This window comes from Metarhizium acridum (assembly GCF_019434415.1).
Source record: "Metarhizium acridum strain ARSEF 324 chromosome Unknown scaffold_356, whole genome shotgun sequence".
Lineage (NCBI taxonomy): Eukaryota > Fungi > Ascomycota > Sordariomycetes > Hypocreales > Clavicipitaceae > Metarhizium > Metarhizium acridum.
The window spans coordinates 588,423-611,506 of record NW_027094030.1 but is presented as its reverse complement, the minus strand read 5'-3'; the positions used below and the strand labels follow the sequence as shown (position 1 = coordinate 611,506).

Genomic DNA, 23,084 nt, shown 5'->3' with positions numbered 1-23,084 from the left:
GCACGCAGGGTTCTGAGCTGCATCCGGCTGAGGGCCGTCGTCTTGTGTTGTGCGTGGGCTGATGGCGAGTTGTGAATCCATCTGCATGTCGGGGATAATGCGTGTAGGTGTATATTAAACTACACTCACCCACATACACACACACATATATTATATATATACACACATCTCTCCCACATGCGACTACACTCTTACTCCCTCGCTCACTCACAGACATATATACGTTAACTACACACACATCACGCACATACATATATATACAAACCCCCCCCGCATCATCCCCTTCGCCCTCGCCAGCAAGCACCATGGGCGTGCCGGCCCCCCAAGCGATCCTGCTCCTCTGCGCCGCAGCCTCGCTCTGCCAGGCATACTTCCAAATCGCAAAGGAACTGCTCCCGCTCGCCCAGACACCTCTTAGTCCCCTCGTGCTGGGTGGGCCGGGGGGGCCGGGCAGCGCAGTCTCGCCCCTATCCCCCCCGGGCCACGGGCTGGCGCAAAACACCAGCGACGACTTCCTCGTGTACCACTCGGCGGGCTTCGCCGGCGGCAGGGGCCTCTCCATCGTCACGACGCCGGAGCGCATCCAGCAGTTCGCCAAGGTGCGGGCGCCGGCCTACGCCAACGACTTCTCGTCGCCGCCGTACGAGGAGCGGCAGATGGCCGGCAAGGGCCGCGGGCTCGTGGCCACCAGGACGCTGCACCGGGGCGACCGCATCTTTGCCGACACGCCCATCCTGCTGCTCGACGCCGAGGCCTTTGACGACGCCGCCGCCGGCAACGACGATCTGGCCGCCCTGGCCGTGGACAAGCTGCCGCCCGCCATGCAGAAGCGGTTCTGGGACCTGCACGCCCGGCCGGGCGACGACCCCGTCGCGGACCGCATTGACCCCAACGCGTTTGAGCTGCACATGGGCGACGACACCTTTTACGGCGTGCTGCCCGAGATGGCGGTAAGTATGGACGCAAATGATGATTATAATAATGATGACAAAAAAGGGGGGGCAGAATCCTGTGCTGACCAGTTGACCTCTTGTGGTGCCCAGCGCTTGAACCACGACTGCCGCCCCAACGCCGTCTACTTCTTCGACGAGGCGACGCTGACGCAACGCGTGCACGCGCTCACGGACATTGCGCCGGGGGCCGAAATCTCCATCACGTACATCAGCCCGCTGCAGAGCCGGGCGGAGCGGCTGTCGAGGCTGCGCGCGTCGTGGGGCTTCAACTGCTCGTGCAGCGCGTGCTCGCAGCCGCCCGAGCTGGCGGCCCTGTCGGACAGGCGCGTCGCCGAGATGGACCGGCTGCTGAGCCGGCTCCGCGGCGACGAGGGCGACGACGACAGCCCGCCGCCGCAGATGGCCGAGGCGCTCGTCAGCCTGTTCCGGCAGGAGCGGCTCTACGCCGACGTGCACGAGGCCTTGGTGCTCGCCGCGCGCGCCCACTGCGCCGCCGGCCACTACTGGCACACGCTCAGGTGGGCGCACCTCGCGGCCGAGGCGAGCGCGCTGTGGGACGGCGCGGATAGCCCCGACGCCGTGCAGATGGCGAGGCTGGCCGAGAGGCCCGAGGGCGAGTCGTGCTGGATGAGGGCAGTGAAAATGTGAAGCCGTGTTGCCCCGTCACTCGTCACCTCATGCCAAAAATGCTCCCGGCTGGTCTTCTTGCAGGACAGTCGATACGCCGACGACGTGGTTAGACGTTCCTACCCCGCACGCAGCCAATCTCCCGTCTTGCCAGCTGACATTTATTCATGGCCAGCCCACTTCCCCGGAAAACGAACCCAATTCGAAAAACAAGCATTCTCCATCGCAACCAGCTACAGTAGAAGGCGTTAAGAGCGTCGCGGTTTCGGTAAATAGATAAATAGCGAGATAAACCGCTAGTTAAATATGGTTTAGCGTAAATGACCCAATGTGCGGAGTACCTCTAGGTTCTTCAGGAAGACGCAGGATACCATGGAACATTTCTTCATGACCTTTAAAGCTTCACAGCTCGGGGCCCTGAAAATAATGGCGGCTCGGTAGCGTCCGCATCATCTTCAATGCATTTCAATTCACCACAAAATAAGCGGCTGAGGCGTTTCAAACGCGAGGCTCTCTTCGCAATATGTAAGAAGATTATGTAGGTTCAAATGTTTCAAACAAGGGGCGGGGGCAGCAACGCAGTACTCTAAGCATTTTGCACAGCGCTATTTTCGGGCAGCCAGGGCCTGACTAGTGGTCGTCCCACTGGGTTTGTGCCTGGTCTGGTGCCTTGTTAACGAACCAACCACGTTCTAGCCCTGCAAATTGAAGGCTATTGGGCGGGGCAGTCAACCCTACTGTAGCCGTTCACATCACACCTTCAACGATCCCACGAGGGGGTGGCCGCGTCTGGATGGTCTCGCTGCGCGTGAGCCGTGATTACCACGCGTTCTCAACCCGAGTCACTCAGACTTTCTTCCACATCATGTCACCACAGTCTCAAGGTGGAAACAGGTTTCAATAGTACAACTTTGCTCCAGCATCAGCCTCTTTTGGTATGACTTTCTATGCTTGATCTTTCTGAGCTTCAACAAGGATGCGTTTCATCCGGGCGTATAGATCAGTGTTTGGTCTCTTCCACCTCTCTCCCTTGGGAAATACCTCTCGCCTCAATCTATTGACCATTAAAATAAACGGCCTGTAGTATGGAGCGAAGTTTTCCTGCGCAATTTGGAGAAAATCCTCTTCGCCACTTATGACTCCCTTTTTGGAACTTGCCAGCTCCTCAGGATCAGCGAAATTCCAACTCTCAAACCGCTTAACTACTCTTTCATTTTGACCATCAAAATGAATGCATATCCAGAACAGTACCCAGAAGAAGGACTCCACGTCGTGCATAAAAGAATGCTGCTCGCCCAGCAATGTACCAATAGCCATGAAGGCTCTTGTCCCTGTTTTACCCTTGGCTCCCGAGGCAGCTACTCGTTGCTCTCTAATAGCAAGATTAAGATCGATCAAAAAAGCTAGATATAAGGGATTCTCTTCTTCTTCGTTAATTATAAGGTTATTAATAGAAATATCTTGGTGTAGTAAACCTGCGTTGTGTAGAGACTTATACCCTTTAAGGCAACCTGCTAGGTAGGTAAGTAGAGACGCTCGTGAGGTAGCCTTATAAATTAGCTTCCTATAATCACAAATAATAGTCCGCCTGTGAACCCTGTTTACCAGTGATTTAATGCTACGTTTGGTGGGAGATCTTGAGTAGGATCGCTTGCCTGGCGGCACGGCGTCGGTTTCGCTTGATGGCCGCTTGAGGCCAACACTACTGGTGGCTAGTGGTAGGGTTGATCTAGTGCGTCGATAATTCGCGGCTTTAGTAACATCCAGTCCCCTTCGAACATTATTTAAAATATCGTCGGTGATGCCGTGGATTCGAACAGTCTCATAGTGGTAGTATCGGGCCACATTAATCACATTCTTTTCGGTTGCTTCCTGGAGAAGTTCACCCTCTTCATCCCGGTCAGTGTACTGCTATGAGTCTTTAATGACAAGTGGCGGCTTTAGGTCGTCTTTCCGATAAGCTCTCCAGCAGGTCGTCGCTTGGCCCGCGACACACGGTGCGCGCTTTATAACCTCGTTGATAATAAGTCGCTCTCTCCGACCGTTTCGTTCAATCTCAATGTACCGCTCGCTGCCAGATACCATAATTGTAGGGTCAAACCCAAGTTTCTCTTCATCCATCCACAGAAATCCGAGAACCGTTATTACGAACATTTGTCCGTTCTTGTTAATGTCAAACTGTTCCAAGGCGACCCTCCTAGCCGATAAAACTTCCAAACCCTCATTAGCGACCCGCAGAGTGTAAAGCCCTAGAATAAAGCGTCGAGCGTCTTAAGCGGCCAGAACCTCTCTGGCATATCTCGCCAGATCAATCCACGTAATTGATGCCGTATCGGCTTTTAGGTTGCTTTTTAATTCTCCAGCCACGAAAACGTGTGACCAACGATACCTTAAATCCTTGGCGTTAGGGTTATATGTAATATCGTTATTGACGAAGCTAATATCCAAGCTACGTTTGCCTGTAAATCCCAATAATAGGGTGTTAGGTTACGCTAACAGCTTCCGTCGGTATGGTAGTGTTAAAATGATATCTCTTATGAATGCCTCTAATTTAGGGATAAGGTTGACAAGCCAGGCAACCACATTACTTTCCTTTGCGCTTCTAGGCCAACCACCCACCCTTCATTAAAGAGCGGATTGTCGCCCTTAGTACACTCGCCGAAGGCCGTCTTAGACGTAATCCCTAAGACTGGAATGTCTTTAAGACGGTGTCGTGGAGGTTAGAAACCCCAACGTACAGGGGTCCAAGTTCCTGTTTTAAAACCTTGTCTACATTAGTACGAAGTTCTGATGAGTTCACAAAGCTGCTCGTCTTTTAACTCCACGGGGCCTGTTCGACGAAGGAAGAAATCGGTCGCAGAGGGGGGGTAGATTCGGTTACGAGATCGTATACATGACTCCAGACAAGCGCATCATCAAGACTATCAGCAAGGGCAGCTTACAGGAGTGGCTTGATACGTCCGATATCAAAGTCGCCGGAGTTGACTGCGGAATTGAGTCTGAGCAGGTCTCCGAGGAGGTTCTTCCCGTTGCCGCTTGAGCGGAGCAGGCGGCAAGTTCAAGTAGTTTGGAGTGCCAAGAGCAGATCCACGGACAGATTCTGCAGCTCTTTGTTTACAGTCAGATCGATAGCAACATATTACAAAACAGTGGGTGAGGTACCTTCGAGCTTAAGCTGATCTAGTGCCTGTGATGGCTGCTCGTACTTCGAATGAAAGACCTTGCACAAAGAGTACACGATTGCTCTGGACAGCCAGCAGTGGCTGGAGAAGCACTGGTCAAGGGGTGCGTGGCTGCTGTGCCACGTGCAACAGACTGCCCGTGGCTTACTTCCAAGCGAGGCACAAGCCACTGTAGCTGACCCCGTGTAATGTTGACCAGGCGACGATTTTGAGACCCCTTCTTTCAACGTGACGGCCAAGCAGAGCCACGATTCAACCATGTCAAAAGAAATAGCCCCATACTAAAAAGAAGAAGGAAAAAAACCGTCCGAGTCCGCCCAAAACACCATGGCCCCCTCCACAGCCGCCTACCCCACGCCCACGCTCAGAGAGAAGCTCGACCTGCTCCCGGCACTGGGATCCCTCGTCTTCACCACCATCTCAGCGCTGCTGACAGGATGGCGGCGCGGGCCCGACGATGAGCCCTCGCTGTACCTGCACGTCGTGTACGCCGCGGTGCGCAAGCTCGTCGTCCGGCTGTCCTCGCCCCAGCAGCAGTACGCCCAGGCATCGAGCCCGGTGTCCCAGTCGCTCAGCAGCTAACCACCAGACACTACAGATGGGTCTTCCCCGACACAGACGCCGTGTACAAGCACCAGGCGGCGTCGTTCAAGCTCACCCCGCGCACAGTCGAGCTCCGCCACGGCGCCAAGGGCCACTGGATCGGCGACCCGGACGCCAGGGTGCGTCCTCGTCTGGTATCACGGTCAGCTTTTCCCACCGCAACCGCACGCAAGGTGCCCCGCTAACAGTCCGCAAAACAGGCGGCGGCTTCAACCTCCCCGCGCTCAACGGCCACCTCGCCTTCTTCATGACGCTCGTGCGGGCGCGCGCGGACCTGGCCGTCTTCTTCCTCGCCTACAGCCTCGCCCCGGCGGCCACGTACCCCGCGCAGCTGCGGCAGGCGGTCGAGGCCCTGAGGTACGTTGCCGACGGGGCGCGCCGGCCCTCGCGCGTCGTCGTCGGCGACTCGGCCGGGACCTCGTCGCCGGCGTGCTGTCGCACCTGGCGCACCGCCACGCCGAGATTGACGACCTGTCGCTGGCCGAGCCCCTCGCCGCCGCGGTCATGATGGCCCCCTGGACCGCCCTGGACGGGCAAGTCCTGCTGAGCCCCTACAATGGCGCCGACGTCCTCGATGCCCCGGCCCTGAAGTACTGGGCGGAGAAGTACATGGGCGCCCGCGCGCCGGACTACTACACCGACGCGTCGAGCGCGCCCGCCGACTGGTTCCGCGGGTTGCCCGTGGGGAGGATACTGGTCTTGGCGGGCCAGAATGAGATCCTGCTGCCGAGCATAAACGCCTTTGTCAAGACCCTCGAGGTGTGTTTCTTCTTTTGGATGAGTGTGGCCCGGGACGGTGGCTGACTTGGATTGACCAGGCTGGCTACGGCCCCGTCGAGTTTTACGTCGCGGAACGGGAGGCGCACATTGCGCCCTTTGTGAACCTCAACTTCTATTGTGGTGCGCCCACGGGGCAGGGCGACAAGTTGCAGTCTTGGCTGGACGCTTGGCTGGACGAGGTTGTTGCTTCGAGGAGTGAGACTGCCCATTTGTGACCTGGCCATGGCAGTCATGGGGATTAACGACCGGTATACATGGGCTTTTTTTTTTCTTTTTGGGGGGGACCAGCATGACGAATCATTTGGGCAAGAGCGTAAACTGACACCCCATTCACCTACTTCATGTCGGCTTCACCACATTCAACTTTGCTGCCATGTGCTCCAGTAACGTACACCTGCGATACCGAGGTATTCGTTCGAGAGCGATACGCATACAAAATAGTGGAACCTGAATTTTGATCTTTTATACCGCTCAGCAGCTCCCCGGCGTAGATTCCCGACGACTCCCCCCTCCAGTGACTGTGAGCCGTCGCTTCGTTACGGAATTCAATCCATGTACAAGATACTCCTGATAGATGAGCCTTTGCCGTGCTCAGACTGTCGTTAGGCATCAACCCCATTGTGCGATTGGTGGGCGGCATCACCTCGTCTTCGTCCTCCTCCCCCTTGGCAGCAGCTCAACTTCACCTCTCCCCTTTGCGCTTCTCCTTGCTGCAAAAGACATAATTGAACTCGTCTGGAAATTTCAATCCCGAGCAACTTTGATACAAGACCCAAGCCCACCTAAATAACACAACTTTGCCCATGGGCCCCATTTCGACGCCGCTTCTCCGGCACATGTACCGGCAAGCATCTCAAGACCCAGACCGTCACTCATTCGCTCTCTGGCAAAACCTACTGCACGAGCGATTCCCAAACCCAGAAGTCCACTCTGTGGTATGCGACATCCCACCAGCCGATAGACCGGCGCGCGATGCCGTCGTCGTCAGCAGATACGATGCCGTCAGAAACACAATGACCCCGTTGCTGTGGGTAGAATGCAGGGTACGCGGCGGTACTGTCGAGGCTCTGGAAAGACAAGCCGTCGAATCGGCAAAATCGTGTCTGGAAAGAAGTGGCTTGCCATCTCTCTTCGTCCTCACCGTGGTGGGAGTTTCGTTTCGGGTGTGGCTGTACGAAGAGGATGCTGAACAGCTCACTTCTCTCTATGGGAGCTCAAATGTCGCAAATTCGGGGCAATATATCGATGTCGATGCAGACAAGGCAGATCTGTTGATGCTTTTCTTTGAACTGGCCAGGACCGGCGCTAGAAATGTGAGAGATGCACGAGAGCGTCTTCTGGGCCATCTCGTGGCACAGACAAACGGTCATATGGAGTAGAGCGTTGGACCGTTTTGGGCGGTCCAGGTTGGGGCCTGAAACGAACGAATAGATTCATGAAATCTCATGGACCAGTGGCAAAGCACCCCTTTGTGTTGTTCAAGTGGCGGCTGTCGTAAATCCGTGTAGAATGGGAGCATATGTTTATAGCGAGCCTCCCGTATCTGGTTGCTCGGGCTCTGACGCGGCATGAATCACCCTAGCCTCCTGTCGCAAGTACCACCACTCCAACTTGCCATGCCAGGGAATTTCTTGCCAAGACTGCGCGCCGTCAACGCCTTGTCGTCCGTGTAGTCGAACCTCACTGACATATTTCTTGTCGCCCTCCAGCTCTCCTTGCCTAATCCACATTGGCAGCTCTGGTCGTACGGCTACAGTGTCCAGTGTCCAGTCCAATCGATACTGACCGACGCAGGCACGATTCCCATCATGGTATTGAAGCAACATGCCTATGATGGGCCGGTGTCGAAGACGCTTACCACAGCATGGCGTTACTGCTGCAACATTCTCCAGCCGACAGCACGAGTAAAAATGCGATTGGCCAAACCGATGCGGGATAGATTTCGGCATCCAAGAGTTTGAGTTGGCCGATTTTTCCCAACAGGTTGGAATCGTGGCCTGCACCCCTACGTACCTAACTCGCTGCCCGTCTCGTACGCTGTCCACTTCATTGACGTATACTCTCGAGGGTGAAGTTCCAATCTCATGGACTCGAGAATAGGTATACCGAGGACTGGGTATCTTCCCCAAAATCGTCGCTCGGCCGCGATTCGTGACAAGCTATATTGAGTTAGTTATTAGCTCCACGTTTTCATGTTGCGACATTGTATACGCATTGTGCCTCACCATCAAAGTTGCAGACCAATGCAACTGGCTTGGTGGCCGAAGTGTGCACCGCAGAGTCCCAATCTCTTTGACGTACTCTCCCGGATCTACAGGCATGTATATCCACGTCAGATCCTTGCAAATGATGTCTGCATCATGGTAGAAATGCGGGCTTGCTGTTTGGCGGTGTGCCTGCAACTTGATAACCTGGCGTCGGAAAATAGCGATAAAATACCCCTCGACATGTGGCGCATTGAATTCGACAAGGTTCATCCTCAATCCTCTGGGAGGAAAGGCGGAAATTTTCAGTCCTTCAAGGTCCATCACTTTACATTCCGTGACTGGCTCTGGCCAGGCAGGGCCACGGATGGAACCATCTGTTGCATCTTGTTCCATCCCATCCATGATTCCCCTGACCTTCAACCCCTGGATACGTCGTTGGTAAGCTTGTACGTCCTCTCCATGGTGGCAAACTCACATCAGATACAGCCAGAATTTGTCGAACTCCCTGATGGCGTCGAAGCTCCACCCACCATACGTTGTCAGCCGTCTGCTGAGAATCACCTCTGGGAGCGCACACGTGAACTCCTCGGATGCCCAGGTGATCATACTCTAAGAATATCTTGCGTACAACCTGGCCCGGGTGCGGGGAATGGATATGCTTGCAGTCCAGACGGGCTCCCTTGGGTGCCTTGTTGTGAAGAGACTGAACGTAGGTGCTACCCTCAATGCGTACATATAGCGCATATACGTCCTGCTCAAGGTCAATGGTGACAGTGTTGGGAACAGTCGGTGCAGTATGTACTAGGTGATGCAAATTGACCACGGCGTATTCCCGAACAAGGTCCCGCGCAACCAGGCGACGTAGCTCTGGTGGAAATGTGGCTAATGCGCTTGATGTCGTTTGGCCCTCCAGGAGACTCAGGATGTATGCTGTTCGTTTTCGTTCTAGAGAGAAGGCTGGAGTGTAGTCGCTGTACATGGAGTCCACAAGTAAATGCGATGTCTGGCCAAACTTGGCTGAGTAGAATGCGTAGCACGAAGTATGAAAGCACAGGATTCCCGGCTGACACCAACAGCCTCGCTTGGTGCAGGCGATATGAATCGTCACATCTCCATCTACATGTGTCCCATTCTGTGCGAACGGAAAAGAAACCAATTTTCTGGCCTTGGTGTCTCTTAGGTCTGACAATTTGCACCGTGAGACAAATGCGACTCACTTGCGCGGACACTGGGGGCATCCAACGTACCTGCTGTGACGGATTCTCCATCGTGGAACCAAAACTGGCAGAGTCTACAAAGTGCGCTAGAGACACAGAATGGCTGGCCATGGACGTCCATTGAGTTTCGTTACCGTTATTGCTTCCGCGTCGCTTTGGTCGGCGATGACGACATGGAATGTGAGGCAGTGATGTGTAGATCTGGAGGTATTTTATATTTGGACTAGCCGGTGTTGCTTCTTTTTGGCTTACTCAACCGGGAACTTGCCTAGTACAGGTACCTACGAGGTAGTAGGCAGTCGATGAAAACGTTACATCATGACATCGCGACCTCCGATCCTATGACGATGATCCTACAGTCGAATCCACTCAAGTCTCGATATCCAATTGCATGTCTTTTGTATTGTCTCTTCGCCGCATTCTGCAACACGGTTCACGGACAATAGCCATTTCAAAAATTCCACCGGTTCAAAATTGTGTGTAGGGTAGCGATTGTGGACCCCTAAAGAAGTAGTTATCTCCCGAGACTCCATGCTCCTACTATGGGCCTGGTGGATCGTACGTTTGAGTAACAATTGCCGGTATAGAAGCGGGTCCTGCCAACTGCTCGCATTGATTGGCTTATTCAGCTGTTCGGCCCCTTGGTCGTTCCGCTACCGTCACCACGGCAACCATATTTATTCTCAGCCACCACTGCTGTGGCAGCAGTTGGCAAGGGTCGAACAACAAACGAATAGACGTCACCAAGTGGGTGCTTGCATTCGTGCATTTCGCCCCGTACAGTACGATACAATCACGCTCTTGCTTCTATTGCTCTTCAACTCGACTTCACCACCCCCATCCCCTTCTGCACATGTTTGCTTGCGTTTTGAACATTCTTCCGACCATTAGAGTTTTTGTTTGGACGACACCATTGGCCATATCAAGTGATACCCCTTGGGAGATTTTTTTGGTTCTTGTCGATTTCTGGGATCATTGTTTCTGAAACGAATGTGTTTACCCATACCGTTCACGAATCCACGCTGCACCAAACGGCCCGCATAAACGCCCGTCGTGAATATATACCCCTTTACCGAGATTTCTTTCATTTGGGGCCATCCGTCCACGCACCGGCGACATTGACACGATAGACGAAACACACCTCGCCAAAGACAAGCACCGGTCCCTGAAGCTCTGCAATATGGCGGCTGCGGGACAATCATCCATCACTGTTGCTGGTATGAGACACGTCGTGCAAGACGCGCGAAAACTACACGCAACCATCACCGTCAGCAAGGTACTAACGCAGTCATAGTTCGCGTACGACCATTCACAATCAGGGAGGCTGCCCAGCTGTATGTTGCGCCGACGACAACCGCAATCCTTTGTAGACCGTGACGAGAGGTACTGATGAAACAGCAGACAAAAAACCGATGACAGCCCCGTCTTCCTTGGAGATGGCTCTCTGGCAGGCCCAGCCCCGAAGCTGCACCAGCGAGGTCTACGCAGCGTCATCAAAGTCGTAGATGACCGCTGTCTGTATGTGGCATCACTATCCCATTGCAACCATTATGCCATTGCTAATTCTCAGCAAAAGTGTTTTCGACCCCCCAGAGGACAACCCCGTTCAACGATTCTCCAGATCCGTCGTCCCCACGTCTAAAAAGGTCAAAGACCAAGTCTTTGCATTCGATCGCGTTTTCGACGAAAACACTACACAGTCCGATGTCTATGAAGGGACAACCAAGAACTTATTAGACAGTGTCCTTGACGGCTACAACGCCACTGTTTTCGCTTACGGCGCTACCGGCTGCGGAAAGACGCACACCATCACTGGCACCGCTCAACACCCGGGTATTATTTTCCTGACCATGCAGGAGCTGTTCGAGAAAATCGAGGACCGGAGCCAGGAAAAGTCGACAGAGCTTAGCTTAAGTTATCTCGAAATATACAATGAAACGATTCGGGATCTTTTGGTACCTGGTGGAAGCCAAGGCGGCCTGATGCTCAGGGAAGATAGCAATCAAGCCGTAACGGTGTTCGGTCTAACAAGCCACCACCCCAAGAATGTCCAAGAAGTCATGGATATGATTATCCAAGGCAACGAGTATCGAACCGTGTCACCAACAGAAGCAAACGCCACCTCGTCTCGGTCGCATGCGGTATTGCAGATCAATATATCTCAAAAAGACAGAAACGCAGATGTCAATGAACCGCATACCATGGCCACCCTCAGCATCATCGACTTGGCCGGATCTGAGCGTGCATCGGTGACGAAAAACCGCGGCGTGCGCCTAACCGAAGGCGCCAATATCAACAAATCTCTTTTGGCACTGGGCAGCTGTATCAATGCGCTTTGTGACAAGCGCCAGCGCGCACATGTCCCCTACCGTAACAGTAAGCTCACCCGATTGCTGAAGTTTTCGCTGGGCGGAAACTGCAAGACAGTCATGATTGTGTGCGTATCCCCTTCTAGTGCCCACTTCGACGAGACGCAGAATACACTGCGCTATGCAAACAGGGCCAAGAACATCCAAACCAAGGTTACTCGCAACGTCTTCAACGTCAATCGCCATGTCAAGGACTTCTTGGTTAAGATTGATGAACAGATGGCTCTCATCAATGAGCTCAAAGCGCAGCAGAAGGATGCTGAACAATTGTTCTTTGCTAAATTTCGAAAGCAATGCGACAAGCGAGACGGCGTCGCTCGAGAAGGTGTGTTGCGGCTTCGCGCAGCTTACGACCACTCCGCGACGGAGCGTCAGGAGCGCATTGCTACTATGAAGAAGCTCAAAGCCTTTGAGAGACGAATTGCCATGTTGACCGGTTGGATTGCTGCGTTTGATACCGTTTGTGAGCAGAGAGCATGATAACGAGTCGATGCCTCAAAACTTGATTTCTATTCGAAAGACTGCTCAAGGCATTCAGCTTGAGCTTGAAAATAGTCGTCAACATATCCATCAAAAGCTTGAGAAGGCAACGTGGGAGCGGGCTATCGATACAGCACTTTCCCACAGTCTGCAACAACTCGAAGGCCTAGAGGGCATTGACACCGGCGAGCATGCTACGTTGACCCGGGAGGCAGAGCTCCTCAAAGCCAACTTTAGTCGAGAAGCGTACCGTGAAGTCCTCGAGCAAGAAAAGCTCGGCGATGCAGCCATGATGCAAATGCTTCTTACTGCCCAGTTCGAGATGCTAGCGTCGCTTTCCGATACTCTGGCCATGGATGAGGAGAGCGCTGTCGCTCACGCTAAACAGATTATCCACAAACTCCTCGAAACAGGATATACTGCTGCGGGTCAGGTGGTGAAACCTGACGGTTCTCTTCCCGTGGTAGAAATCTTTCCCCCAACTCGTAAAGGCACGCCGAAGCGGAAGAAAAGTCTTGGAGCGTACGTCAAACCCATTGCTCCTCTGGCGCTTGCTGCTGTTCAGAATGAGCATGTGTTTGCCAGCCCGATGAAATCGTCGCCAAGAAGACGTAAGGTGCTTGGCGCGGCGAAGAAGGGAATTAGCTTCACACCAATTAAGAAATCCAAGCCCAGGAGTGTTCGATGGAGGGATGACGAAAGCGAAGATGGGACTCTGGCCGATTTTGCAAACACGCCGCAGCAGATGGACTCAACCCCTGATCAGTCGTCAGCAGAGAGGACCCCGATTCCGCCACCGCAACCAACCTATCTTGTCGAGGATGAGCAGAACCGCGAGACATCGAGCCCCAGGATTGAGGCACCAGAGGAGGACCAGACGGCCACACCACCTTCCAAGCCGGGGCGATTCCAAGCTGGGTTTCTATCAAAGACCCGAATGTCAATGCAGCCACAAGGCTCACCATTGCTACAAGCCCCAACGTTCAGCCGAAGCGTGTCGTCCAGCTCCCCCAATTCTGGCAGGGTGTCACCGCTGCGAGCACTGGATGTCTCTAAGACAGGCAACATGTCGCCGCCGTCATTGCCGGCAGCTCATCGCAGCAGGTTAAGTCCACCGCAGCCGACATCTTTGAGGGCCATTGTGGATGAGAACAACCCCCCTGCTCAAGGGACACCTAGCTCCGGCTCAGACTCTGAGTCGAGCATGATTGATGTTCGCAAGCTCCGCAGTGCCATGCAATCAGCCAAAGGCCGCAGGCCCAGTGCCTTGGGCGGAGTAGTCGCTGCAAATGGAAGACGCGTCTCCTCGATATCCACCATCCCTGAGCGAGCTATGCCGCGTCCCAGCATGCCGTCGGTGTTGGCCAGCAGCACAAACGGCATCTCGAGGGCTCGTCGTGGCAGCCTGGAACGACGGAAAAGCCCTCCGCTCACCTGCTCACCACCCGAGTTTAAAGGTGACCGAAACCTGACCGCTGGCCAGGCTAGGCGGATGAACCTAGGTGGGAGCGTCCGAGTCGAGAATACAGCAAATAGCCCGCGAGATGGCTTGAAAGAGGCACCACGTCGCGTTACTATTAGTGTCGGATCGACGCCTGCCTCTCAACGACGCCAGGAGACTAGGGGAACTACGGTATGGCGATAAGCCCGTGTTCAATAAGAGCATCCTTAACCATGTATATTTTTCCTTTTTTTCTTTCTCTCTTCTACTTGATCCAGCCGTCTTTTGTACAGGACTATGTTGGATGATGCGGTTACGGTTTCATTTCGGCAGAGGCATATTGGCGTTTGGATTGCGCAATGAATGAGTTTTGTATTTTCTGTAGAAGAATGGCATAGCTGTTAATTTACTCTTGATATGATTTGCTATTGAAGTGGAGTAATTTGGATTCTGCAACTATGTATTTGAAACATAATGACAAGCAACTATTGCGTCTTTTTGGGGGGTGGAGGGTATGAGGAGCGTTCAGAATGCAATATCCATGGCCTGCCCTGCACTTGTAGTGCTCCAGAGCCAATCTACCATCTCGGGTATCCGCCTCTACAATCATTCATACTGCGTATTTCCATGTTGTTGCAGCATTCAAACATCGGTCTTCTGGTTCCGTTACGTTGTATTACATGCACTGTTCGTTTCCACATGTCACCACCATGTGGACAAGGGAAGATGGCGGGGTTCTTCTGTTCGCGGAGCATTTCGTCTTGAAAGATTTTCTTTGCTGAAATGCCTTGTTGAACAATTACCCACAGCAGACGGTGGCTTCTTGAGCGGCGCTAGTTTGTTGACCACTGCCCGAGTTTAGCGTAAGTATTGGAAGTGAGGGTATATATATAGATTCAGAGGATGAAAAAACGTACCCGAGGGGAAGGGTTTCCCACTGGAAGATGAAGGCGCCGAAGAATGAGCCGAGGAAGATGCACAGGATGATGTAGCCGTTGTAGTACATGGCCAGCTGTGATTTGGTTAGCACTTAGCAATCCGCAGAGTAATTTCGAGCCGGGTAAACCGCTCCCCAACGCCACACACACACACAACGTACCAGCATCAGAATATAGGCAACGACAAAGGCCAGCAGGTGCAAAAACGCCCGGATGCCCTGCTGAAACACGTTTGGTCGAAACGGAGGGACCACGGCGCACGAGGTGACGGCTGCGCCCTCCTTGCCGCCGACAGAATCGGTGGCCCCTGCGGCGGCAGGGCTAGCCGAGGACTGGAACTTGGACACGTGCTGGCGGACGAGGAATCTGTCGTATTCCTTGATGGAGCGGCGGAGGAACTCGAGGACCATGCCGAGGAGGAAGACGCCGATGCAGGAGCCGGCGAACATGCCGGTGGATGTGATGCGCCATTCGGACGAGAGGAAGCATGAGCCGACGGTGTTGAGATTAAAGAGCATCTGGGGGATTTAGTGTTAGTCACTGGACTGCACCAGATGGGATTTTCAAGGGGGCGGTTGAGCCTTACGGAAATCTTGCATCCGTTGCCCATGCCCTCCATGTCGTGGCCGTGGCTGTGGCTGCCGGCACTCGAGGTTGGCATGGACATGGCGGTCGGGGTGCCAGTCATGCCCATGTGCATGGTGGAATGATCCATATCCATTGTGAATGTGCGTTGCGATAGTATTCAACGAGTTGGAGTTGTGAGGCTGGGACTATTGTAGTGTGGGCTTGCAGAGCGCGAGACCAAGACCAAGACGGGGCAAGATTTCCCGGACTAAGGCAGAGGCAGACCCGGCCGATCTTATAGCAGCAGGGAGGCAAGCCTCGCGGGCCAAAAATATCCTCAGTGTACGAGTGACAGGACCACAAGGTCGTGTCTGACGATGCTTTGGTGCTGCCCGGGCTACGGAACTTTATTGACTCGCCGAGGGCCCTTGGTGAAACCTTGAGTCGGGAGTGGTGAGCCGCGTGTAAACTAGCGCAATTTGCGCTTTCTGGCAGACTGAGATGGGCCTGTGCTTCATGGTTTTGTTTTGTTTGGTCTCGCGGGGAGGGAGACATGCGACCAGCCGTCGGGCTTGGGTCGTCGGCTGTTATGAGGTGATTGCTGAGAGTGTTTGAGCAAGTTTCCTGGTCGTGCAAGCCGTGGTATTGGATTGAAGGGATGCAGCTGTGGATATTTTTGGCTGGGGTGCGAAAATGCCAAGTCTTTGGTGGGCTTGGTCGTCCAGCTGGATTGAGAAGGAACAAAGGGCGAGGCGGGGATTTGATTGGTGAAAAGTGGGACGCTAGTGTCGGGAGTCGGCTGTCAGGATTTTAGGGCGTCGATTGGGCCAAACTTTGAATTTTGCCTCCTTCTGGGGCGTCCGCATCAATTGAGGTCGGAATTTCCATCCTGTCCACGACAACTGGCGATGCGTCATGGGCGTTGGTGTCATACAGGATTTCGTCTCCTTGCACAGAGTGTATATTCGCGCCTCGCTTTATCATGTAACAGTCGTGTCAGGTCTAAATCTACGGACTCGTCGCTGCCTTCTTGTCTCCAACATCCAGAATGCGCCCACTGTATGACGAAACCTGGCAAGCCATTGCGCAATGACGCAAAGTACAAGTGCAGGACCAACCCCGATGCTTGTTCATCATGACTATTACAAAAACTAGTTCTTCCAGCTGCAAACAAACACCTTGCCAGTTTCAAGGTAGCAACGGGGACAAGGCGGCTAGCACGGTTGGTAACATCTCCAATGACACTTGGGGTAATTGCAGTGGCGCTTGCGCTTCCCGCATCTCGCGGCGATAGAAATTGCGCAGTTGTTCGACGCGGCGCACGGGCAAATCCAAATGTATTGGCGAGATGAGTGGCCTTCCACGCCCAGCAGGCGAGCCGTACGACGGCAAGAATCTTCTGAATCTGGTTCGCAGAGGCAACAGTCCATTTGGGGGCGTCTGGGACGTTGGGCTACTGATCCGCGAGATCGAGGAGAATCTAAGCACAGAGGTGACGGATATTCCCATCATCACCAAGGGGTCCAACAACTATGTGGGCTTTTTTCATTATTGCCATGTGTCCTAATGAATCCAGATTTGCTAAATCATGCTTAGGGTTTCCATGAAAACCTCCAACATGCCTGATATGGTCGCTCGTCTAGCTCGCGGCGATGTCAACATGCCAGATTTTGACGGCTTTCCTATCGAGATACAAGCTGAGGAGGCTAGTTGCGAGGTAGCTGTCTACAACTTGCTGCGACGGGAGACGGAAATTTTAGCCTCTCGTTTGCTGTACTCTCGCATACCGGCTCAGTACCAAGGACCCCCCGTCCTTCAATAGCGCACCCCCGCTAGCTCTTCGCAACAGCTCCGCCTTCTTGACCAGCTGGCTCATATTCGTGCAGCCTTGTTTTCCTACGACCCTCCTCGCGAATTTGCAGCTGAATACATCCTCTACCGCCTATTCAATTTCAAGCCAGACTTCTTGTCCGTGACTGTCGTTCCTACTCGCGAGTTTTGGATGCACGTGCCGGAGTCCAAGATCAAGGCGACCATTCGGGACGAAGGTGACATGATCGGATGGGAGGACGACGAAGAGACGGTTGGACCCATTGCCTTAGCGGCCAAGCAGTCTCTTTTGCGCGTAGTCCCGCTAACACTCCCGCCCGATGTTCCTGATGGCTCTCTATATCGGTTCGTGCTCGAACATGGAGATTTTGGCATTCACAACATGACCATCACAAAGAAGAAGAACGGCCGACCTCATGTTACGTCGCTGTACGACTGGGAAACAGCATGCATATGGCCGGCTATTCTCTCTGATCCCCTGGTGGCAGCCGGCCCCGTCGATATAATTACGGACGGGCAAGGCGCTCCCTCCATCACACGGCTACCGGAAGACGCGACTCATACCGATCTCGAGACTAACTCATCGTGGGCAGGTCATTATATCAAGGTAACGTTCATCTGAGTCAGTGCTGTTTTCTTGGCCGACCGGAGAGAAATAACAATGGGTAATTTATAGAACCTCTATCATGCCGCGCCGGGCTACGAAATGGCCATTCGGGCAGGAAAAGACTTCCGCTACCTGTGGTATGCGCTGCGAGACTGGCGTGGCGGCAACTCGGAGGAGTTCTTCGGTGCCTTGGAAGAATGGGCTGAGAAACGTATTACAGAACTGGAGGCTCCCTAAATCGTGGCACCAAGTTTAACTCACTCTTCTAGAGAGCTACGTGCATTGTATTGGTCTTGATCTCTCTGTACTGCCCATTTTAGCCGAGAAGGTATAAGCTATAAGCTATACGCTTGTAACTATCGAGCGAGTACCAGACCGCCAAGGTATCGATGGAGCGCATGAACCAGGCCGCGAAATAGGAGGACCCGAATGGTCTGGGATTCATGGAATGTGAAGCCAGGATAGTAAGCAGACCGTGAGGGATAAGAAAGCATTAGTCGAGGAGGAGACTGAAGCCCAGAGAATCAATCTAGAGTGGTGGGAGGTTCGACTTCTGTATCCCGTTGGCTCTAGAAGGCGGGCTATTGGCACTAAGCGGGCAAAGAGCGGCCAAGGCGCCTTGCTCAACCGGGGTGGCACTAAACTTCACAGACTACAAGATATGATATCATTACAGCAAAAAGCGAGAGTGCGGGGCAGTACATGTCGGAGGCGAAGCCGGAATCATTGTACTGCCAGACATGATAGGAACCGATGAACTTGCCGGTTGCTGCCATGGGCACAATAATGAGAGCTGTCCGCCTCTTGCCAAAGATAGTATATGGCTCCTCTGACGTACTTTGCTAATCAACAGCATGGTTACGAAAGTGACAGCTTTTAGAAGTCAAATTGGTTTTTGCATAATAGCTTGTAGCTAGCTAAATAAATACAAACATGTTATTCTATATACATGTCATGAAATGATTCTTCCCCCACATAACAAGGACAACCATGCCGTTAACCAACTCATGTCGTACCACCAACTACTATCGTCTTGCCTACTAAACTCTCCACTTACTTTAGATTAGTCTACACTTGGGATACCTCCAATATTACGCCTGCAAAAATTGTAGACTACTTACGTGAAATATTCTCCATACAACTCTGAATGATAAAGGATACTCTTAGACTGTCAAAGTATTATAAGAAGCGTGGGAAAGACGTCGCTATGACCATGACATCAAATATCACTCGTACAAGATTTGTCATGCTGAAATGCAACCGACGGATGTAACAATATAGCCATATTTCTGGACTGTGCGAGTAGCCTCATACACCAACAAAAAAGTGGTATTGTTCAATGTGTGAATGCAGTTATCTAGACATGTTTCAACTCTAGTATACATTCACGGGACTCATTGCCATGGAGAATCTGCACACATATACACTGCACCACGCTCTGGCTGGTAATCACCACCGAAAAGCCTAGGCAAACATGCCATCCCCCCACCATATATATCAATTCGCGCCCGCAAACCGGATTACAATATCCGCCACGTTGTGATCGACAATGTCCGGCTGCTCGTAGTTCTGGAAATGAGACACGCTATTGTCCCAGGTGAGCTTCTTGTTCTTCGTGGGGATGGATTCATAGTGGCGTTTCAGCAGCCGGCGCGTTCATGCAATCATCTCCATGGATAATCAAGGCGGGCTTCATGAGCCTGGCCACCCCGTCCACCGTACTGTAGCTAAAGTGATCGAGGTCACTCATGACGGCGTACCTGTTGTCGAAATTCCCAAGAGTCCAAGGGCCGTACCACGGCCAAGCGACTGGGCCCGGCAGCCCAGCGAGCAAACCGACGTCTGGGTCGGCAGCCGTCGGGTCGACCAGCGGCTGATACAAAACCTCGCCCCTCTTGTCGTATAGCTCGCGGGCTTTCCGAGCTCGTTCCAGTCTGGCCTTGTATAGGGCCTCGCCCTGTTCCGGGGTGGGCATCTTCAGTCGAGCCGACGTCTACGCCAGGCTCAGGGTTGACACAGCCCGAGCAAATTATACAAATGTCGGTCTCGCGGTCCCGATAGTAGCCTGTGACTGAGGCGACTCCGCGAACACGATGGTCATGGGAGGCAATGTCGAGGCATTCGGGGCCACCCTGGCAAATCCCGACCAGGAACAGTCGATTGCTGTCCACGTTTGCTAGGCTTTGGAGATAGTCCAGTCCGGCTACAACGTACTCATTTTCCATTTTTGGATTCTCGAGTCGGCGGGGCTGTCCGGTGCTCTCGCCGACGGTCCGCGGATCAAAGATCAAGGCGGCGTAGCCCTCGTCGGCAAGTCATGTTGCGTACTGCAAGGGCGCCTGCTCTTTGATGAAGGAATACGGCCCGAGAATAACTACCTAGGGGGGTTACTAGCCTTGGTTGGTGTGTAGAGAATGCCAGTGATTGTCTCCCCGTTCGATGGGTAAGTGACTTTCTTTACCTTGTAATTGCCGTGGGAGACCACTATGACGGAGGAAATGTAAGCTTTATATGAACGATTAGGCTAGTTCTTTCAAGTAAACCATCTATAAATGTCGAATTCTACGAAGAATGCGCGGCATCTTTATATTCAAACTGCCTTCATCGTTTACATATTAGTAGGGACTGTTGTCATGCCCTTATGCAGTGTAACCGTCAAACTTTGTCAAGCTGCGCGGACGGTCGAAGCGTGCCATACACTATCGGGGAATGGTCTTGAAATTCAATCGAGGCTGAATCGGGGCCATGGCAATGGGAGAATTTGCACTTTCGGCGATAGGTAGTTTCGGAGATGGCGGCACGTCTTGCGCCGCCACCACCGGCCAAAGAGCCATGTAAGCAGGCTACACATGTATTCATCGAAGCAAAATCGGGCATATTCGTGATTGTTGGGACTCGCCTTGTTGGACTGTTGGTCCGATCTGTCGGCGAGTCCGCGAAAACGACGGGTCCCCTACCACGCACCATAAGAGCTTCTCAGGATTCATACGTAGCTGCGCAAAGCGTCTTGGATGATGCTGTTAGGCCTGCATGAGCCACTTGAAATACGGCTAAATGGTGCCCTCAATTGACGATTCGTGAGTATTTTTGGTGTCGTTATAAAGGCCTTCTTCCAACGATTCTGTGATGCCCTTGGCGTTTCGGCTCCAATCAACGACTTTGGAATCGGAGACTAGTAGTTGTCAAAGTCACGGTAATGTTAATCACATCGATGCGTTGAAGTTCTGCGAAACGTTCTGCCAAGTATTGCGTGATGAACCGCTATCCGCCGCAAAGACTCAAGATGCTGTTTGATGTGTGGGCGATCTAATGCCAACCGTTCTGTGAGCTCAAGCTGAGGATTGAACGCTCGAAACTCAGAGGGGCCAATCGACGGTGGCCTGGTCCTTTGGAAATGCCATTTCGGGTCAAACAAGCCGAAATTGAAGCTCAAGTTTTCTCCGAGTGCCTTGTACTCACCTTTGGAGGGTCATATATGTCCTTATTACTTTGTCCTTGTATGTATCGATACGATCAGATATGATTATCCTGATGGTTTTCGTAGGTTCCATTATTACTGCTATTTATCAAGTTACAATTTCTGCCACGTTGTGATTGATAATGTCTGGCTGCTCGTAGTGCTGTAGACGGCATCTGGTCCTCAGAGACACAAGCTCAGACTCGAGAGCGAGTCAATCAGATAACCTAAGCTTAGTCATGGCGTTGGCTCTCAGCTTCCTTTTTGCAATTCTCTCAACGGCTTGGCCAGCGCCATCTCTCTTGTCTACGAGTCCTCCTCATTTTGTCCGAAGAAACAGAACATGGGTGCATCTATGACATATAAAAGAGCGGCGGTGTGCCGTTTCACCCTAATTTCCTTAGTTGAGAGACACGTGCTCACCAGGCAGGCGCTGCTGCCCATAGAGCAGGTTTGATAGTGTGGCCTCCATGCTAGGGCTTGCGCCCCTCCTTTGTTTTATTCCCTTCAATGCTGCTTTCTCCCTTCTGCCCACAGCGTGAGTCATAGCATGAGAAACAACTTCGAGTTAACAAAATGCAGCCGAGTAGGTCCCAATAGTTGCATCATTCATTCATTACTGGAGGGAGAAAATGGTCAGATCCAGTCACCATCATGGACACTGAAGAGTTGGACCAACTCGTTCGCGATATATCCACCAGGATGGACGTGGGGATTCCCGAGGTGCGCGGGCCAGTGGATGGGCTATCTCATCGAGTCTATGAGCTGAAATATTCAAGCGGCGAGGCTTGGAGTTTAAGAATTCCCAAGACTGAGGTGGCAGCTTCCATCAGCAAGAGGGGACTTGCGGTTCTTGATCACCTCAAAAAAGTGCAGCCAACACTCTGGGTTCCTAGGCCGATTTACGACTCTGAAACATACAGCTTGTTGAGTTTTCTAGACGGGGACACACTGGGCGCTTGGGATTCATACAAGTTGACGGATAAGCGGCGTCAACAACTTCTGAATAGCCTCGCAACGTTCTTGTTGGACTTGTGGTTGTCGCCCGTTCCCCAGTCAGGTGAGAGTGAGACGTTAATGCACATCAGGCTTCATGCAAATATACGTTCTTGCTGACTTGGCCACCAACTAAGCCTGCTCAATGGGCTATGAGGAATGGCTTTGTAATGAAATAGACCAAGCTTTACGCCGTTCATTACCCGCCAACTCTGGATGGGGGGATCCTCTTAGCTTTCTCTGCCAACATGAGATGTGCAGTTCCAGAGCGCAATTGCTTCAGAGTCGCAGTCAGGCATGGCGATTTGAATGCTTGGAATATACCGGTAAATTAGGATGGTGTATCTGGGTGAGTATACGATACAAGCTGTGCAAGCATGCAACCGCGATAATTTTGTGCGAGTCTCATGGCACTGACAGTACTTCTGAACAGTGTCATCGACTGGGACACGGCACAATATGTACCCATGCCGGCCGCTGTCCATTTTCCTTCTTTTATAGCAGATATTCCAGGCTGGGCTAACGATATCCCCAAAGGAATGACCTTTGAAGAAGATCGAGCTTACCTCGAAATGATGCTCTACAGGTTGGCTTCAGAACGGCGTGGCTTGGACGGTTTTTGCATCACTGATCTCTTGAAGACGTCATTTGAACGACAGTTTTTCGAGCTCTCCCTCCGCAATAAACGAATAAACCTCTGCTATATCGATATGAAGCTCAAAAGCATGCTGGTTAATAAGGCTACTGTTAAAGGGCAGCTAGAAGCGTTCCTTTCAATTAAACCTAAATTACGAGAGGACTCTCACATCTTGAAATTATATCCGCGCTTA

General features: G+C 52.7%; 10 protein-coding genes across 11 annotated transcripts; 7 read left to right on the top strand and 3 right to left on the bottom strand.

Annotated features, from left to right (window-relative positions):
• Positions 1-305: 305 nt before the first annotated feature.
• J3458_015568 (uncharacterized protein) lies at positions 306-2,353 on the top strand (the record flags this gene model as incomplete). Its single annotated transcript, XM_066120833.1, has 1 exon — positions 306-2,353. One exon carries the CDS (start codon positions 306-308, stop codon positions 1,599-1,601), a length of 1,296 nt encoding a protein of 431 aa, XP_065974161.1. The 3' UTR covers positions 1,602-2,353.
• A 2,655-nt stretch (positions 2,354-5,008) lies between these two features.
• Positions 5,009-6,590, top strand: J3458_015567 (uncharacterized protein). Its single transcript, XM_066120832.1, has 4 exons — positions 5,009-5,298; positions 5,361-5,507; positions 5,566-6,124; positions 6,184-6,590. The coding sequence occupies exons 1-4, from the start codon at positions 5,090-5,092 to the stop codon at positions 6,358-6,360; spliced, it is 1,092 nt and encodes a 363-aa protein (XP_065974160.1). The 5' UTR covers positions 5,009-5,089; the 3' UTR covers positions 6,361-6,590.
• On the bottom strand, positions 6,591-9,812 carry J3458_015565 (uncharacterized protein). 2 transcript variants are annotated; one of them, XM_066120830.1, is made up of 4 exons: positions 9,600-9,812; positions 8,828-9,534; positions 8,371-8,775; positions 6,591-8,304 (listed from the first exon to the last, which is right to left on the bottom strand). In XM_066120830.1, the coding sequence occupies exons 1-4, from the start codon at positions 9,688-9,690 to the stop codon at positions 7,669-7,671; spliced, it is 1,839 nt and encodes a 612-aa protein (XP_065974158.1). In that variant the 5' UTR covers positions 9,691-9,812; the 3' UTR covers positions 6,591-7,668. The 2 variants fall into 2 exon arrangements, with proteins under 2 accessions (XP_065974158.1, XP_065974159.1); XM_066120831.1 differs by having other exon boundaries at positions 8,828-9,811.
• Positions 6,949-7,524, top strand: J3458_015566 (uncharacterized protein; the record flags this gene model as incomplete). Its single annotated transcript, XM_007817148.1, has 1 exon — positions 6,949-7,524. One exon carries the CDS (start codon positions 6,949-6,951, stop codon positions 7,522-7,524), a length of 576 nt encoding a protein of 191 aa, XP_007815339.1.
• A 937-nt stretch (positions 9,813-10,749) lies between the features above and the next one.
• Positions 10,750-12,418, top strand: KIP3_2 (tubulin-dependent ATPase kip3; the record flags this gene model as incomplete). Its single annotated transcript, XM_066120829.1, has 4 exons — positions 10,750-10,786; positions 10,864-10,903; positions 10,971-11,087; positions 11,146-12,418. 4 exons carry the CDS (start codon positions 10,750-10,752, stop codon positions 12,416-12,418), a joined length of 1,467 nt encoding a protein of 488 aa, XP_065974157.1.
• A 10-nt stretch (positions 12,419-12,428) lies between these two features.
• On the top strand, positions 12,429-14,063 carry KIP3_1 (tubulin-dependent ATPase kip3; the record flags this gene model as incomplete). The annotated part of the gene is made up of 1 exon (XM_007817146.2): positions 12,429-14,063. One exon carries the CDS (start codon positions 12,429-12,431, stop codon positions 14,061-14,063), a length of 1,635 nt encoding a protein of 544 aa, XP_007815337.2.
• Positions 14,064-14,281: 218 nt separating this feature from the next.
• Positions 14,282-15,958, bottom strand: CTR3_1 (Copper transport protein CTR3). Its single transcript, XM_007817145.2, has 4 exons — positions 15,384-15,958; positions 14,959-15,315; positions 14,777-14,871; positions 14,282-14,707 (listed from the first exon to the last, which is right to left on the bottom strand). Exons 1-4 carry the CDS (start codon positions 15,516-15,518, stop codon positions 14,659-14,661), a joined length of 636 nt encoding a protein of 211 aa, XP_007815336.1. The 5' UTR covers positions 15,519-15,958; the 3' UTR covers positions 14,282-14,658.
• A 754-nt stretch (positions 15,959-16,712) lies between these two features.
• Positions 16,713-16,990, top strand: J3458_015561 (uncharacterized protein; the record flags this gene model as incomplete). Its single annotated transcript, XM_066120828.1, has 2 exons — positions 16,713-16,898; positions 16,961-16,990. 2 exons carry the CDS (start codon positions 16,713-16,715, stop codon positions 16,988-16,990), a joined length of 216 nt encoding a protein of 71 aa, XP_065974156.1.
• Positions 16,991-17,366: 376 nt separating this feature from the next.
• Positions 17,367-18,038, top strand: J3458_015560 (uncharacterized protein; the record flags this gene model as incomplete). The annotated part of the gene is made up of 2 exons (XM_007817144.2): positions 17,367-17,801; positions 17,871-18,038. The coding sequence occupies 2 exons, from the start codon at positions 17,367-17,369 to the stop codon at positions 18,036-18,038; spliced, it is 603 nt and encodes a 200-aa protein (XP_007815335.2).
• A 1,390-nt stretch (positions 18,039-19,428) lies between these two features.
• J3458_015559 (uncharacterized protein) lies at positions 19,429-19,776 on the bottom strand (the record flags this gene model as incomplete). The annotated part of the gene is made up of 1 exon (XM_007817143.2): positions 19,429-19,776. The coding sequence occupies one exon, from the start codon at positions 19,774-19,776 to the stop codon at positions 19,429-19,431; it is 348 nt and encodes a 115-aa protein (XP_007815334.2).
• Positions 19,777-23,084: the final 3,308 nt, after the last annotated feature.